General features: G+C 35.4%; 1 protein-coding gene and 1 non-coding gene across 2 annotated transcripts in view; both read left to right on the top strand.

Annotated features, from left to right (window-relative positions):
- POLE2 (DNA polymerase epsilon 2, accessory subunit) overlaps positions 1–17,335 on the top strand; it is a 28,864-nt gene extending 11,529 nt beyond the window's left edge. The window contains exons 7-19 of the mRNA XM_036842168.1: positions 1,543–1,626; positions 2,217–2,273; positions 2,698–2,746; positions 3,506–3,578; positions 7,520–7,692; positions 8,256–8,345; positions 8,519–8,573; positions 9,291–9,350; positions 9,438–9,515; positions 11,198–11,306; positions 12,154–12,330; positions 14,131–14,198; positions 17,211–17,335. Of these exons, the coding sequence (XP_036698063.1) occupies positions 1,543–1,626; positions 2,217–2,273; positions 2,698–2,746; positions 3,506–3,578; positions 7,520–7,692; positions 8,256–8,345; positions 8,519–8,573; positions 9,291–9,350; positions 9,438–9,515; positions 11,198–11,306; positions 12,154–12,330; positions 14,131–14,198; positions 17,211–17,229 (1,092 nt within the window). The 3' untranslated portion in view covers positions 17,230–17,335. The remainder of the gene's footprint in view (positions 1–1,542; positions 1,627–2,216; positions 2,274–2,697; positions 2,747–3,505; positions 3,579–7,519; positions 7,693–8,255; positions 8,346–8,518; positions 8,574–9,290; positions 9,351–9,437; positions 9,516–11,197; positions 11,307–12,153; positions 12,331–14,130; positions 14,199–17,210) is intronic.
- Positions 17,336–17,398: 63 nt separating this feature from the next.
- TRNAG-GCC lies at positions 17,399–17,471 on the top strand. The gene has a single exon. It is a non-coding gene; the product is annotated as a tRNA-Gly (tRNA).
- The last annotated feature ends 673 nt before the right edge of the window (positions 17,472–18,144 follow it).

Raw genomic sequence — 18,144 nt, 5'->3', positions numbered from 1 at the left:
AGATAATGCTTAAATTAATGTTTGATGGCAGCACCATAAGGAGAAAACATTTATAGAGTTTGGTAGTTTCTGCTTTTAACTTTTGTTGGAGAAAAAAATTGTATTGAGTTTTGGAAATTGACATTATTTATATTTCTCTACAAATGACTGTCTATGTGTTTTCTTGTATATATTAGGTTTCCTATGGCAACTCAGATACCCACAACCCAGAAGCATTATTTCACCTCTCCTCTTTGCCAGAGTAACTTTAGGGCTTAGCTAAATAATTTATTGTTCTTGTTATCTTGCCAAGCTGTTTAATTCTGTATCCCTGCTGGTATATTATCTATTTAAACCACCAACTATAGTCCCTATATGGCATTCTCCCTTTGCAAATTGCAAATATGGTGTCCTCATGAATACTTTGTTACAGCTTTTACTCCTGTGTTGCTTTAATTGATTGATTGCAAATTGCAACATTTTTCCCAGTCTGTAAGTTGTCTTTTTATTCTCTTAACAGTCTTTTTGAAGTACGTAAGTTCTTAATTTTGTTAAAGTCCAACATATCAATTTTTCTTTTATGGCTCATATTTTTGGTATTGTTTCTAAGAAATCTTTACCTAAGCCAGTTTTTAGAATACATGTCTTACATATCTTTTCTTCAGATTTATCCCTAAGTATTTCATTTTTTAAAACTGTTTAAAATGAACATTGTATTCCTGTGTTGCTTGAGGTTCATGTTTTTAAAGAGGAACTTCAATATCAGATGTTAACAGTGATTATTATGGGATGATGTGATCATGTCCTTTAAGTTGTTTGGTAAATTGTTGTATATATACTATAGATATCTCTACCCAATTAAAAAGAATGAAGTGTATCTATATATAGTTAAATGGAACAATGTTTAAGATATATTAAACTTAAAAAGTTAAGTTGAAGAATAATACAAATAATATGATTTCATCTTTGCAATAAAACAAACTGTATGGCTATGTGTTTATAAATTATATATGTGTGTATTAACATATACTTAGGATTATATGTATAGAAAAGGGTCAGAAAGGATTTTTTAAAATAATGCCCCAATTATTACTACCTTTAACTTTCTGATAAAAAATAAGGATCAGATTGAGAATGTAAATAATGACAGCCTTTCAAAATACTAAGTAAAAGTAGAATATAACTTTTTAAATAGCCCACTAATTTTCAGGTACTGAAGAGGTACTGACCAAATAAAATAAATAAAATTTATATTCTTTTTTTACATTTTAAAGATAAATATACTTATTATTATTCAAAATAATATGGTATGAAACTTCAGTCATTGGTTAGGGCCTGTGTTGATATGGTGTTTCTTTAGGCACAATTCTTCCAAGCCATCATCAGTTAATATTTTAGCTTTTTGTAGGATAAAATTATATTTTCTAAGTTTTATTTGATTTTCTACTGTAAAATAGTTGTAAATACTAAAATGTGCGCTCAAAATTTACTTACTTGTAAAAAGATTAGTTTCTTCAAAGAACATATTTTCAGTCCTTAAGAATTTATTTTGTTTTACTTTAGCTTAAGACAGTAGAAACCCTATTGGGCAGTACAACTAAGATCGGAGATGTGATTATTCTTGGAATGATAACTCAGTTAAAAGAGGTAAGTTGAACTTGATAAGCATCCAACTTTTATTTTCAGCCTTCAGATTAACGAAATGTCAGTTACATATAGGATTTTTACAGAGGGCATGGGAGCGTATTCGTCATTGAAAGTGGCTACCTCAGTCACCAAGTAACCTTTCCTTTTGCATTTGGTTTCCTGAGTAGACATCAGGAAGGAGTGTCTTATACAGGCCACCAGTTTGCATAGCCTGAAATTAGTCCCCCAGTGACCTCTGGTTGAACAGAGAGTACTGGGTTTCTAAACAGTCAAAGCTGCAGACCATATCCTGCTCCCTGGGAGTTGTCGTTGGCTCTCTGAGGCCCCTCTTATGGCAGCCAGCGATTATCCCTCCTGTCATCTCTTGGTTGGCAGTGGTCATTGTCTAGGTACCTATGAGGACTCCGAGTCTCAATTAATTGATTAGTTTGTGGTCACCAGACTCGTAAATGGAAAAGCCTTACTGATTTTTTAAAAATCCACTGTACTGTCTACTATATTCTGTTGTCAAAATTGTTGGTACTTTAATTCTTTTGTCATGGTATTCATTTTTACATAAATGTGGACATACTTCTTTTAATTTTTTTTAGGGAAAATTTTTTCTGGAAGATCCTACAGGAACAGTACAACTGGATCTTAGTAAAGCTATATCCTTCACTTTTATTTTTTTAAATCTGTGTTACATGAGTTGGGAAAATTGATCATATATCATTCTCACATTTACCTATTTGGGTTCTTAGTGTAACTTCCATACGGTGGTGTAGGAATCTGGAGACATAATCCTAACCAGAGACAAAAAACCCTGTAATTCCCCCTTATTTGGAGAATCCAGACAAATCACTGAGGAAGTTTATAACATGCTAAGAATGGTCTATACTGTCAATATTACATCTTAGAATCAGATGTGGGGATATTTAAACCTAAAGTTTTTTAAGCTATGATCTATTCAGAGTTTTAAATGTGAAGTCTTTGAATTTATTATTTGGAAGTCCTGTGGAGCCCAAAATGTATGTTGACTTTATCACCACCTCAAGCATAGAAGTAGAATTATTTTCCTCAATTATTGTGTACCAGTTCCATAGCGGTTTATACACAGAGTCATGCTTTGTCTTAGCAGAGGGTAAGTCAGTATACTTTTTTCCCTCTCCCCCTCATCATTCTACCGTAAAACCCTTTCTACATTGGTTAAAATATGTTAACATGATGTAACTCGGGACAACACTGATTATGAGAGCATATTTCTGACATTAAATAACAGACTCATGGGAGAGGGGTTTCTTTCTGGGGTGATGAAAATATTCTGAAATTAGTGGTGATGGTTGTACAACTTGTGAATATACTAAAAACCACTGAAGTATACACTTTTAAAGGGTTGTATGATACATGAATTATATCTCAGTGAAGTTGAAAAAACAGATTGTACATAGAGTCATAAAATGAGACATTTTAAAATCTGTGTACCTTATCTGTCTGTACTCTAACATGTATTGTGAAATAAAAAAGGGAAAAGTTTTAATTCTAAATCTGTTAGTATTTCATGAATTTTTTTTTTTTATAGAACTGAGACTGTCTGGAATTCCCTGGTGGTCCAGTGGTTAGGACTTGGCTCTTTCACTGCCATGGCCCTGGGTTCAATCCTTGGTCAGGGAACTAAGATCCCACAAGCCGCATGGTGTGGCCAAAAAAAAAAAAAAAGAACTGAGACAGTCTCTGAACCTGAAGCTGTTTTGTAGCGCAGTGGGACTGATAATTCTGTTGTTAGTCGACAGGGGATGAGATGATGGCCTAGCGTTACTGCTTTGTGTTCCATAGTTTTGTCCTTTCAAACAAGAAGGAGAATTGGACAAATGAAAGTGATTTGTTACTTATCTTTTTTCAGGTTGGTTTGAAGATCAGGTGTTTCATGTCAATGCCTTTGGATTTCCACCCACTGAACCCTCTAGTACTACTAGGTATAAAAATGTTTGACTTAAACTCTATAGGGATTTTATAATACCGGCAGTAATGAATGTAAGATAGTATATCATATCTCAGTTATTACAAGTCCTCAGGCTTTGTGTCAGAAGGCGAAGAGCAATGGAAAATGAGAGTTAAAGACTGGGCTTTATATGAAACTGAAAACTTCGGGTTGACTCCAGATTGGTTGCAATAGCATCTCTGTACTTTGGCTTTAACGGAAAGACTTCCAGTCTATCGGTCTTATTTATCTCTAGGATTGATGAGAAGTTCAACTGAGATAAGAGATAGGAAAACACTTAGAAGAATATAATTCCCATGTTAATAGAAAGTTCTTACTTTTGTATTTTACTGAGTGAAAGTTACAAGAGGCAGGTTATATAGTTCTTTAACATATGCAAAATCATTATAATATTAGAGTGGTTCCAAAAGGGCCTTCTCTGAGAGGAGTGAGTTCCCTGTCACTCAAGGTATTTGAGCAGAGGCTGAATAATGGTGTAGAAGTTGAAGCTGGTGGCCTGTGGGTTGAATGTAGTCTATAAAAATTTCTTTTTTCCCCTTTGAGGTGTTAAAACACATTTTGAATTAGTTTGCAATATTTAAAAATCAGGAGATTTCTCATAATAGTGTAGATTTCTGAGTTCTCTTGAACAATCAGATCTAGCCATACTTTGTACCTGAATTCTCACCTGGAACATCTATACTGCAGTGATTGCCCACTGTGTGCAATCACTGTGTATGTGCGTGCTCCCTCACTCACACCTAGTCAGCCTCTGCTGGCTCTGCTTTGATATTTAGTATTACCTTCCTGGAGCCTGTAAGCATCTGGGGGAATTAAATCTTGAGATTCCATGATGATGGTGATGATTTCAAGGAGAAGTATGAGGACTAAGATTTTAGGCCCAGTATGCCTGTATAAATCATGTGCCAAGGCCACATTTGCTGGCTGGGAGTCACTGGCAGGCAGCTTTTGCTGTGCATCTTCTCTTCCTGTTGAAGTACATAATCCGGGGGAAAGTGCTGCTCACGCCACAGAGAATACAAGCCCTCATCAAGCCAGCTCACTTTTAAGTGAATGTTTTTAGTGCTAGTTTGTAGCTAGGTTTATATCATTGTAGGGGTTTTTTTGGACTATATTTAAGGCATAATTGCTGTTGTTTTGGTGTTTTAGTTTCATACAAGCCTCAAAATTACTACGTCTGAATGAGAGGAATAATTGAGGAAGCTGGCCATGAGTAGTACCATTCGTTTCAGTTTAGCCAAGAGTTCATCATTGTAATATCTCAAATAATCTTCCATTTAAATTGTCTCATTTTCTCTAAATTAAACTGCTTTGTGTGTGTTTAGTACACCAATGGACTGGTATGAGGTGTCATAAAGTATGTTAAAGTAAAATAATCATTTTATTCCAGTTAGGATTATAAATTACTTTTCTCTTAAAATACCTCCAAAGTAAAATTCGGAAGGCTGTATTCTGGTGGCAGTCAGTGAATTCAACAATAGATATTTTATTGAGTTCTTTCTATGTGTAAAATACTGTTTTAAGGGTAAATGAGGGACTTCGCTGGTGGCGCAGTGGTTAAGAATCCCCCTGCTAATGCAGGGGACACGGGTTCAAGCCCTGATCCAGGAAGATCCCACATGCCGCAGAGCAACTAAGCCCGTGCGCCACAACTACTGAGCCTGTGCTCTAGAGCCCATGAGCCACAACTACCGAAGCCTGTGTGTCACAGGCCTAGAGCCTGTGCTCCTCAACAAGAGAAGCCACCGCAATGAGAAGCCCTCGCACCACAACAAAGAGTAGCCCCTGCTCGCCGCAACTAGAGAAAGCCCACGCACAGCAACGGAAGACCCAACGCAGCCAATCAATCAATCAATCAATCAATAAAATCTATTAAAAAAAAGGATAAATGAATACAAATATGTCTACAACGTGGTCCCATCTCAAAAGGATCTGAACTGACCTAATGCCTTCCCACCATTGCCTAGTCTACCATATAAATTTTTTAGGATACAGATTTGCTGGGATTTCATTGCCATGCTGCTCTCTTTCACTGGTACAGGGCATGTGACTTGTGTTTTCTGAGCCCAACGTGTTGTTAGAGTTCCTAGAATTCCTAGAGTATTTCTTGGGAAAATAGGCCTTCCTCTTGCTCCTGTCTTTGCACATTATACAGTAAGTCCCCTACATACGAATGAGTTCCATTCCGAGAGCACGTTCGTAAATCCAACTTGTTTGTAAGTCCAACAAAGTTAGCCTAGGTACCCAACTAACACAATCGGCTATATAGTACTGTACTGTAATTGGTTTATAATATTTTTCACACAAATAATACATAAAAAACAAACACAAAAAATAAAGAAAATGTTCTTAATCTTACAGTACAGTACCTTGAAAAGTACAGTAATACAGTACAACGGCTGGCATACAGGGCACATTTGCATCTCTGAAAGTTCACAACTTGAAGGTTCATATGTAGGGGACTTCCTGTATTCCATGTACCAAGGATGGAAGGTGTTAGTGAGGCTTTTCTAAGCTTTAATTTCTCAAGAATCAGCTTAATAGGTATTTCTGTCTGTGATGCTCTGGTTTATGTTTGGGTATATAATTGAAATCATCATACAATTATTTCATACAATTTCATCTTATTTCATTCCTCTGATAACCGCAAGATTGTAACCTAACACTGGTACCTGCTATTGGGATGGCCTCAGGAGAGTTACTTAACACTTCTGAACCTGAACCTTGCTTTCTCTTTTGTAAAATAAAGAAAATAGAATCTACCAACATGAGGTTTTCTTTTGTTTTTGTTTTTGTTTTTAGGATTTAATATTACAATCTGTCTGATATGTACATGTTTTCCTTAGGAGCAAGGGTTCAGTATTCCCTAATGCAGTGTTTGCAGTGACTTTATAGGATATAATTACAGCAACCTAACAAGAATCAACTCTAACAAGATATATATATATATATATATATATAACATGGAGAGTTTCTTTTTAATGCATGAATATATAGGTCTATATCTATTCCCTTTTTTTGGACACTAAAAATGGATACATACTGTACACTGCTTTGCAACCTGCTTCTTCATTTAATATGCAGTCAACATTTTCCATTAGCATGAAATACTTTTTTTAATTACATGATTTGTTACATTCAGCAGTGTATTTTGAGCACATACTATATTGCCAGGCTCTGTGCTAGGTGTTGGATTGGGGAGATAGACATTAAACTGTCACCCAAATAATTAGCTAATTACAAATTTGATAAGTTCTACAAAAGAGAAGTGCAGGGTCCTACAAGTGTGTGTAATGGGGAAATCTAACTTCTCTTGGGATCCTCAGGGGAGGTTTCTCTGGGGTAGTACAGTTAAGCTGGGAACTGCAGGATGGCAGCCAGTGAAGGGTGGGTGGCAAGAGCAGTAGAGGCTGGGAGTGCAGATCACCCCAATTTCCTAGTGACCCTTTTTGCAAGCTTTAGTGTTCCTTCCAGATTTTCCCAATTCTGGGATGTTCGTTAGTCTTCGTAGACATCCTTAATTTCTTAGAACAGATTTCTAGAAGTGAATTGCTTGGTCAAATGGCTAGCACTTTTTTTGAGACTTTTATTATTCAAATTGAGTACCTATTTCTCCTACTTTCAACTACATAGAAAATTGTGATTTATTTTAATATTTGCTTTAGTAAGTTTTAAAAGGTACAGGTATACTATATCTGTACTTTGTTTACTGCTTCCGTATTGCTTCCGTTCTCATTTTAGAACACTTAAATAAACTTGTTTGTTTTCTGTGCTACAAATAATACATTTTCATGGTCCAATTTACATTGATAGGACAATTACCTCATTAGATAGAAGCTAAATTTGTAGAATATCAGAAAAATATCTCCAACAGAATATAGGATAGAAGGTAATAATTGTGTTATAATTACCTAGGGCATACTATGGAAATATTAATTTTTTTGGAGGCCCTTCTAATACATCTGTGAAGACTTCTGCAAAACTAAAACAACTAGAGGATGAGAACAAAGATGCCATGTTTGTGTTTATATCTGATGTTTGGTTGGACCAAGTAGAAGTATTGGAAAAACTTCACACCATGTTTTCTGGTAGGTGTCATTTTTTCTATTCTTTTTTGAACTCTAATGAGAATTCATGTCTTAAAACGAAATTCTTAAAAAAAAAAAATGTATCTTTTTGAGTAGTCTAGTTTTTAAAAGACGTTGATTCAGTGGTGAAATATTTTAAATGAATTCATCTTAAAGACTTACATTTTTACATTTGAAAAATAACTGTGTGTGTGTGTGTGTGTCTGTCTGTGTATTCATGATAAATGAGAATTAGTCCTAAGAATAGTACAAGAGTGGAGAACAGCTTAGGCTTTGGAATTTGACAGAACTGGGTTTAAGCTGCAGTCTAATACCTTGGGCAGGTTACTTAATCTCTCTCTCAGTTTACAGGGATGTTGTGAGGATTAATCAAGCCATTGCAGGGCCTGGCACAAAATAAGTGCTCAATAAATGGGCACTATTATTACTATTTTTTATAATAATGTTATTAAAATAAGGTATTATTTTAAAAGTAGTACGGTTTTATTATTTAAAAACTCATGGTTAAAAGATTTTTATATGATTTCTACACTCTATATGTTCATTTCTTCTTTTATTTTTAGGTTATTCACCAGCACCTCCAACCTGCTTTATTCTGTTTGGCAATTTTTCATCTGTACCATATGGAAAAAATCACGTTCAAGCTTTGAAAGGTATTGAGGATCTGTTTAATAAGTGTTTCTACATTTGTATAAACTAAATTGATAAGAAATGATCTATAATATTTTAATTTCATTCAAAATATGTAGAGTTGTAGCTAATCAAATAAAATTTGATTTATGTATATCATATGCAAATTAAATTCAATATCCCTTTAAAATTTTAGATTCCCTAAAAACTTTGGCAGATATAATATGTGAATACCCAAATATTCACCAAAGGTAATGATTTCTATTGCTATATTTTTTATTTAAAGTGTTATTTAAGGAACACAAAAAATGAATCCTAAGTTAAGAAATGGATGGCAGAAAAAGTTGAGAAAATTAGTACAGTTAAGAGATAAAATTAACCTGCTATCATGATAATGTATGTTACACTCTAGTAGAGATTTATAATGAAAAGTATTAAAAGGAAGAGTGATAATTTCCACCGTATTCCACATTTCTTGGTGACATTACTCTAAGGGTCTAGAGCTACACTCTTCAATATGATAGTCACTGGCCACGTGTATCTCTTTAAATTTAAATTATTTAAGGGAATTCCCTGGCGGTCCAGTGGTTAGGACTCGGTGCTTTCACTGCAGGTGAGTCGGGGTGGGGTGTGGTGACCGGCTTCCATTCATGGCCGGGGAACTAAAACAATCCCATAAGCTTCAGGGCGTGGCCAAAAATTAAAAAATAAAATAAATAAAGATAAAATTCAATCACTCTGGCCACAGTTCAAGCACTCAATAATTGGACAGTACAGGTTTAGAACATTTCTATCATTGCAAAAAGATCTATTGGACGGTATTGGTCTGAAGCCTTTTAGTAGTTCATTTATTAAAATGTATGAAATTTAATTTTTAAAAATTTGTAATTAAAGGCAATAACTTGGTTTTAGACTACGGGATAGTGGTGCAATATTTTTAGAATGAATTATGTTGAATTTTGCTACAGTAGTCGATTTGTGTTTGTTCCTGGTCCAGAGGATCCTGGATTTGGTTCCATCTTACCAAGGTAAGTTTTATTCAGATATTTGCAACAGTAAAGAAAATTCTGTAAAATTTAAAAATGCATACTATATCACATAAATTGTTTTTATAGGCCACCATTTGCTGAAAGCATCACTAATGAATTCAGACAAAGAGTACCATTTTCAGTTTTTACTACTAATCCTTGCAGGTAAATATTAGTATTTTTGTGTTGCGGTTTTTTCCTTTCATTTAACAATTAACCTATTTCTTGGGAATTCCCTGGTGGTCCAGTGGTTAGGACTCTGCGCTTCCACTGCAGGGGGCGTGGGTTTGATCCCTGGTTGGGGAACTAAGATCCCGCATGCCATGGGCGGCGTGGCCAAAAAAAAACAAAAAAAAAAAGTGGGAAAAAAATGAACCTGTTTCTTAAAATTTGTCTCTGAATTTTGATTGTTATGGGATAAAAATGAAAAGAAAATTTCTTTCTATCTTAGGTTTCTCAAAACTTTAAAAATGTTTTAACTGTATTTAAATAATTCACTAACACTGAATTTAGAAGCTTAAATAATGGATGGAGATTTAAAAATAGATATTCCAATTACACATCCTTTAAGAAAAGTTACAATGGAAGACTGAAAGGATTACACGTTTACTGTATGTGCTACTCACTGTGACCACAGGCTCTTACTGAGGGAATGCCCTCAGTCGTTGTTTCTCCTCTGTTTTCTACCTACATTCACTCCTTCAGTGACCTTTCCAGTCCAAGGGCTTTAATTACCCTCTGTGTATTGACACCTCCCACATTGATATCTCCAGCTCAAACCTTCTACCAGATTCCACACTTACGTATCTGGTTGCGTACTCATCATCTCCCCTTGGATGTCTAATAGACAACTTCAGATTGAACTTCTGATCTTCTTCCCTCATCAGTCCCCAGCCCTGTTCCGTAGCTTTCCTCATCGTAGTTCCTGACACCTTTATCCTTCCAGTTGTTCAGACCAACCTTTGGGATTCTTCCTCACATGCAAGCTTTTAGGAAGTCCTTCAAAACTTTGAAGAAGGACTTCAAAATATATCCAGAATCTGGCCATCTCTCTATACCTCCCCCTCTACAACCCTCTACCATCTTCTCTAGCCTTGATTACTGTAATAGCCTCCTCATTCTTCTCTAGTTTCTACCCCTGCTCCTCTGTAGTCTGTCCTTAACAATGTCAGAGTGATCCTTTAAACCTTAAGGCATGTCACATCCACCCTACTGATTCAGAAAGATGGGCCCCTCATGTTATTCCGTAACAGCCCATATCCTTTGCAATGGTAGTCGTGGCCTGCATGATCTGGTCCCCAGTTTCCTCCGCGATTTCCTCTCCGACTTTCTTCTCCTCCTCATTTATTCCAGCCACTCCAGACTCCTTTTGTTCTTCAAATGTGCCAGGCATGTTTCATCTTAGGGCCTCTGCTTCTGCCTGTTCCCTCTGCCTGCAGTGTTCTTCCGCTGCATGTCTGCTTGACTCTCTCACCTCCTTCAAGTCTGTGCTCAGAGCAAACTTCATTATGAGCCCTACCTGTTCCAATACTCCTATTTAATACTCCAGCCTTCTAGACCTTCCCTTCCCCTAAATGATTCCTGTTAGCCTTTTTCTTAATCATCTTACAACATACTGTGTAATTATTGTATCTGTTGTTTATTCTCATTCCTAGAATAGTGCCAGACACATATTAAGAGCTCAATAAATTACTGTCAAATGAATGGGTGAATAGATTCTGGTTGAATTTTTTCTGTGGTGAACAATGGGAAGTGGGAATGGCTTTGTACTATAAAACATCTTGCCTTTAAAGTTACCTCACATTTTGTTCTGAGGAAGTCACATTCAACTACTGTTTTTATTTCAGAATTCAGTATTGTACACAAGAAATTATTGTCTTTCGTGAAGACTTAGTGAATAAAATGTGCAGAAACTGTGTCCGTTTTCCCAGTAGCAATTTGGATATTCCTAATCATGTAAGTTGTGTCTTCTTTATTAAGGTATCTTAATTACATGTGGCTTTATATAAAATTTTGTTAAGCCACTTAATCACTTGCCCTTTTGTTGTTTTTATTTATAGTTCAAAATAATTTCAGCACACTTTTGTCAGTAAGGTAATTTTTGTTCCTAAATCAGTGTTTCTCAATTTTCTTACTGACGTATCCCCTAATGGGCAGAAGAAAGCCCCGAAGTAGCAGGAAATTTCTTTGGAGGTTCTTGTTTTGCCTTTAGAACTCATAAATCTTATATTGTACTTCTATATATATATATTTGTTTAAATAAAATGTTTATGTTTATCATGTTTATTTAGTATTTCCTATGATTTGCCCACATCAGGAGGATGTGTAGTGTTTATCTTGTAGCTTCAAGATTCCCAGTTGTCAATCACTGGTTACATGTACCCTCATTTGGAAGTATGGAAGTAGATCATACAGAGCACTTTTTAGTATGTATTTTATAACATTTAAAGTGTATGTAGGCTAAGTATATATTCTTGGCGTTACTCAAGCTGTGGAATTATTTTTAGATGAACAGAATTAGTAAATGAGTTTATTATACAGCTAAAAATACAATTGCTCCAAAATAACTATTTGGGGGAGTAGCTTTTATGGTGTCGAATGAAAACTCATAAATTTCTCCTAAAATACAGGATAGTTGATTTCATTTTATATCAGTTTTCCCAAGGTTTTGTAAGTCAGTTTTCCCAACTGTTTCTCAAATTTTCTAAGTCACTTTGGTAATTAGTATTTAATTTGAAATTCTTTGTTGCTCTTTTAGCTTTTACAAATGCACTGAAGTTTGTTTTGTGTCATTCTTTTGTAGTTTGTAAAGACTATCTTATCCCAAGGACACCTGACTCCTCTCCCTCTTTATGTCTGCCCGGTGTATTGGGCGTATGACTATGCTCTGAGAGTGTACCCTGTGCCTGACCTACTTGTCATCGCAGACAAATACGATCCTTTTACTTTGACCAATACCGAATGCCTCTGCATAAACCCTGTAAGAATGTAGTTAACATTATGTAGTCATCATTTGTCAAGATTAGAGTGTTACTTCTTTAAATTTAAAATATATGTTTAATCAATTACTGTTGGAGTAAAAATATACTATAAATGAAACACTGAATTAATTTGGTATAAACAGAAAGTTCTTAAACTTTCAAAAGAGTATGTGACTATAAAGTAACGTGACTTTTTTCTTAAAAAAGAAAAAGAAAAATGCACCAAAGCTTATAAATCCAGATGAGTATTTTCCCCTTCAAAGTAACTTGCCTTGGGATTCCTTGGGATTCCTTTCTGGAAATTACTTTCAGAGCATGTATTCCGTTCTCTTTAAACATGTTAATGGTACTTGTCCTTTGAGGAGGATTTTTTGTTGTTGTTGTTATTGTTGTTGTTGGAAATTGTCCAAGTCCCCAAAATCTAAGACTGATGAATGTGGAAATTCTTACTGGGACACAGTTTAAGATTTCATTTTTATGCAGAACCTTGAAATTGCTTCAGAATCTTCAAGTTGCTTCTGAATTTCTATACAAGTATGGTTGACTTTTTGAACTTGGGGACTAAATGCTGCATAATGTTGCTTTTTATGTCAAATATCTTCACTAGTGATTTTTAATCTGTATGTGTCCTTGATTCTTGTGAATTTTAAACTTTAGTACTTTTTTATTTCATCTAGGCCATTCCTAGAAACATCATCCCTTACTGCTTTTCTCACACACACATTTATTTTGTCTGGCTTCTGCAACCGCAGAACTACTGACATTTTGGACCAGATAATTCTTTGTTTTGGGGCACCATCCTGTGCATTGCAGGGTGTTTAGCAGCACCCCTGACCTCCATCCACTAGATGCCTGTAGCAGCCCCCAGTTGTAACAATCGAAAATGTCCTCAGATACTTGCCAGATGTCTCCTAGGAGACAAAAATTGTCCCTGGTTGGGAGCTCCTGCTCTAAGGATGAGCACAGTCAGCTGATTTGGTTTCATTGTTTGAAATTTGTGGCCCTAATTTTTGTAGAATCTTTATTCACGTTTCAATATTCTTGTCACAATGAGGCTATTTCCTTATTTAAATTGAACTCTTTGGGCATTCTCATAGTTAATGCTCTATTTGAAACCACTTTATTTCTGAATTTTTCCACTTTTTCATACTGTAAATGAGTAAACAACCAGTTCCTACACCATCATTATATCTTTTTAACCTTATTTATACCTTTTGGGCAAGCCCAAAACTTGGTTTTGACATTGCTTCATCCTTTCTTGATACTTATTCCCATTAATGAATACCTGCAATGGGCCAGACATTGAGCTAGTGCCAGGGACACAAAGACTGAAAAGACAGAGTCTGCTCAGTAACTTTAGAGTTTAGTAATGGCCAGACAATTGTATGTGTGACTACTGCTCAGTTGTTTTGGGGGCACAATGGCAGGGCATCAAACCCAGATTTTTACTGGGGTGAGGGTCAGGAAAGACTTCTCGAACATGATGTTGGAGTGTCTTATATGCTTATTTAGCATCACCCAGTACTGTTTATTTCTTATACTAAGTAGAACCCCTCCTAAGCATTTCTAGTCACATTTGTTAGCATAACTGTTCTAGTCAACTTGACTTTTTGCTTCAAGTGGAGATATTTTATAGTAATATTTTTTCTCTATAAAGAGCATACAAAAATTTGTCTCATTACTTTATAGTCACATCTTGTAACTTTATTTTTAAGTTAGGAGCAAGGAGTTTGATTTTAAAAATAGGGATTCTTTTTTAAAAGTTGAGTATTCACTTATGGGCATTTTTCTCTCCAAAGGGCTCTTTTCCAAGAAGTGGATTTTCATTCAAAGTTTTTTATCCTTCCAGTAAGATAGTAGAAGATAGGTAAGTGTGCCCTCAGAAACAGCAAGAAACAGCTGTCTCTTGGTGTAATATTGCTAAAATTCAGATGTTCTGTAGGTGTGCTGAAGTTTTTAATAGTCTACAGTAGCTCATTGGAAATGTTCTAGGCTGAACTTACTGTGTTCATGCTGGGAGACACAGAATTGTATGTACTTGATGGCACATTTGTATGAAATAGACCAAGAACTGTTTTCTGAGGGAAATCTCAGACTGGCTGTGGAGGTGGGCTAGTTCTTTTACAGGCAGACTCCTGATGACATTATTCCAAGAGGTCAGCCTTGCCGTCCACATGGTTGGTTCTCAAAACCTAGGTAATCTGCCTTAAATTGGCAGCAAAGAATTGTAGGGGAGCTGGGTTGAGTGTGGTGATGGTGAGGGGTTGGAGTTGGGGGGAGGTCTTGGGGAAAAAAGAATAATCACCTGTTGGGTAGTGGTTTTCAGAGGGTGTCCTGTGGACCACGTGCATCAGAATCCTCTGGGGTCCTTGTTAAAAATGTTAAGTTCCAGGATCCCACCCCAAACTTATCAAATGTCTCTCTCTAGTTGTAGGGCCCAGAAATCTGCATTTTTAACAGTTTTCCTTAGATTCAGGCATCCTAACGTGTGATTTCTTGGTTAATTATATTTTGTTTCCCACCTCCAGTTAAGAACAGTAACCAAATACCTCCAGGTTCTCAGAGAATATAACCTTGAACACCCAACCCAATTGTCTTTTTTTACTTTTTGTAATTAACCTCTTTATTTAAATAAAAACACAAGTACATGATAAAAATTTCAAACAATGCTTAAAAGTATAAAATTGAAAAGGAAAAAGTAGCTCCGTTTCCTAACCCTGAAACCATGATTAACAGCTTCTTATATATATGTCTTGAAAAAAATTTCTGCATTACTTTTGCTGCTTAGTATTCATGGAGGATTAAAGTCCGTTCACTTTGGGATATTCTAAATTTTATTCTTGGATTCACTCATTTGACGTGTATTTGAATCTTACTGTATTCCAGGCACTGCTTAGTTTTTGGAATATAGCCAGACAGATACTCTTATAAAAGTCACTGATATTCCAGCCTCTATTCCATAAGCTGAACATGTGTTTGACTTCACCTAGCCCACAATGAATCCTTAAACAAATTTTTTTTGACTTGGAATGCCTTTAGGTAAAGGCAACGCTCTGACCAGTCTCAACCACTCGCTGTTGTTGACAGTGATTTTGTGACCCCAGGATTAGGTCACCTCTGGCGCATATTTTGTCCACCTTTTTAAAATTTTTTCTTGGCCACGCCATTCAGCTTGTGGGATCTTAGTTCCCTAACCAGGGATTGAACCCAGGCCTTCGGCAGTGAAAGCGCAGAGTCCTAACCACTGGACCACCAGGGAATTCCCTATTTTGTCCGCCTTTAGATTGACTTTTACTGAACTGAGATTTGGTATAAATTCACAGACATATAAAACTTATTCTGCTATGAAAACCAATAGCGGGCACTTTCAACAGATCTCAGGACAAGAGAAATCTGTGTCTGTCCCAAGCAACTGTTTATTTTCCTCTTGGGGAGACTGTAAATCTACTAATAGACTCCCTTTGTGTTAGCTGCCAGGAAGCACAGCCAAACGTGCAGCCCACCTCTACAGCAGCAGAGGAATTACTAGCATAAATGTTGGCTGCGGCTCTGGCTTCCTCTTCTTTTCTGATCTGTATTTTTCTCTTACCTGAATTTCCTGATGTCCTTACTTTTATCTTTTTATTATATCTATCTTGGCAAACCAGTTAATATTTTTTTAATGAGTTGGGAGATAAGCAAATAAACCACAATAGGAAATTAACCGATTTATTATGATAGCACAAGACACTTGTTACATTTCTTGTAATGTTCCCTGATTGCCATGCAGAATTGTTAATCTAAGTACAGTGCTTAGAATCTAAGCACTGTATACAGACTTCTATGACAGTTCTAACACACCGTTTTAGTCACTTATGTGCCTGTCCCTCTTAAAAGTTTCTAGAACAGTCCTTGACTTGCAGTTGACATTCACTGTTAAGTTGAAATAGTTGGTCCCTTTATCATCTGTGGAGTCAGATGCTGAAAACCCTTGACATAATTTCCAAACTATAATTTAGTAGTGATAATTTGAGGAATTTTTTCAGTGCTGGATCAAACAGGTTGATGTATGGTTTTTTTGGGGTTTTTTTTGAGAGAGAAAAAATTTTCATGATATAGTGAAATAATTTGGTTTTACTGCTACTTAGTTTCTCCCAAAAAGAATTTTTTTTCTTAGAATATTTGTGAAATCATATTGTAGAGTTAACCACAGAAATGTAGCCAAAGTAGATACGGTTTAACCCTGTTTCAACATGTGCTCTCAAATACAGTTGTTTTATTTAAAAACACAATGTTGGTGATGTAGGGGAGAAACGCCCATTCTCACACAGAGTTGGTCAGAATAAAAAATGGTAAAAACTTTTTTCTTAAGACCTCAACTGCATACATCAGCAATTCCATTTCTAGGAATTTATCCTACAGGTATACTTGGGTTTATGCATAAAATTGGGTACAGCTCTTTTTACTGTAGTTTTTATAATTGCAAAACAAATAGCTTAAATGTTTATCTATTTAAAAGTTATTCAGAACTTTTCTAATTTATATTAAATTTCAAAGCCATAGAGGAAGGGATTAAAAATTATAAATATGTGTTTATTACTAATTGAAAAAAGGGGTAGAATAGTGTTCATTGTATTCTACCACTTGTGTGTTTTTAAAGCATTTACCCCACACACATGCTTGTATATGATTAGACAATCTTTATAAGGATATACTGTTGCTTCTGGAGAGCAGAAATAGAGGGTGAGACAGACTTATTTTTCACTGTGTCCCCTTTTGAATTTGGAACAATATGCATGTATTGACCTATTTTTAAAATTAACTAAAACTAAATATTAAGAAATGTACAATAACTTAGGTTTCCAAAATGTTTAATTTTATGAATATTTTCTTTTTTCAGCAAACTCCAAGGGTTTTGAGATTCTTAAAGACCATCTGAAGAAACAGAATTCATCAATTTTCTGCTTAATTTTATATTTTATGTAATTTTGATATTAAGTTACAATAAAATTATGGTAAACTTTAGGATGTTCTGCTTAAATTTCTATTTTATGAAATTTTGATATTAAAGTAAACACGATGGGGGCTTCCCTGGTGGTCCAGCGGTTAAGACTCCGTGCTGCCAATGCAGGGGGCCCGGGTTCAATCCCTGGTCAGGGAACTAGATCCCGCACGTGGCAACTAAACGCACACCGCCGTGAAGATCCTGCACGCGGTAACGAAGATCCCACATGCCGCAACTAAGACCCGGCACAGCCAAATAAATAAGTAAATATTTTTAAAATAAATAAAATAAAATAAACATGATGGTATACTTTACAAAGCTTTATAGGAAAAATATTTTCTGCATAATCTTTTAGGAAAAATATGAAAATGTGTAAAAATATATAATCCAAGTATACATTTGTTTAAAAATTTAAGTTTCATTATTTCTGTACTAGTTACACGCTAATGTTCACCATAAGAGTCTTAATAGTATATTCAAGAATTGCAAATTGTTTAAATTTCAAGTCACAGAATCTATTCTAATGATAGTGAAAACCTTTGTTTCAGGATATTACTATGATATTCATTACATAATTACCTTTTGGCACTGAAAATTTAAAAACACACTGTCCCCAGAGTTTTTACATTTAAAAGGAATAATACTCACTTTGAAGCAGACTGTTTTGCTATTTTGGGTATAATAACTCAACACCATGCACTTATCTATTAGTTTATGGGGGGGGACTATGATGATGGCCCAGAAATGAATCTGAACGACAGGAAGTTGTTAAACGTACAAAGAGTATTTCAAATGTAGGAATAACCTTTTTTTTTTTTATAAATTTATT

Source organism: Balaenoptera musculus, chromosome 2 (assembly GCF_009873245.2).
Source record: "Balaenoptera musculus isolate JJ_BM4_2016_0621 chromosome 2, mBalMus1.pri.v3, whole genome shotgun sequence".
NCBI lineage: Eukaryota > Metazoa > Chordata > Mammalia > Artiodactyla > Balaenopteridae > Balaenoptera > Balaenoptera musculus.
Note: the sequence above shows the minus strand (reverse complement) of the source record. Positions and strands in the feature narration are given on the sequence as shown.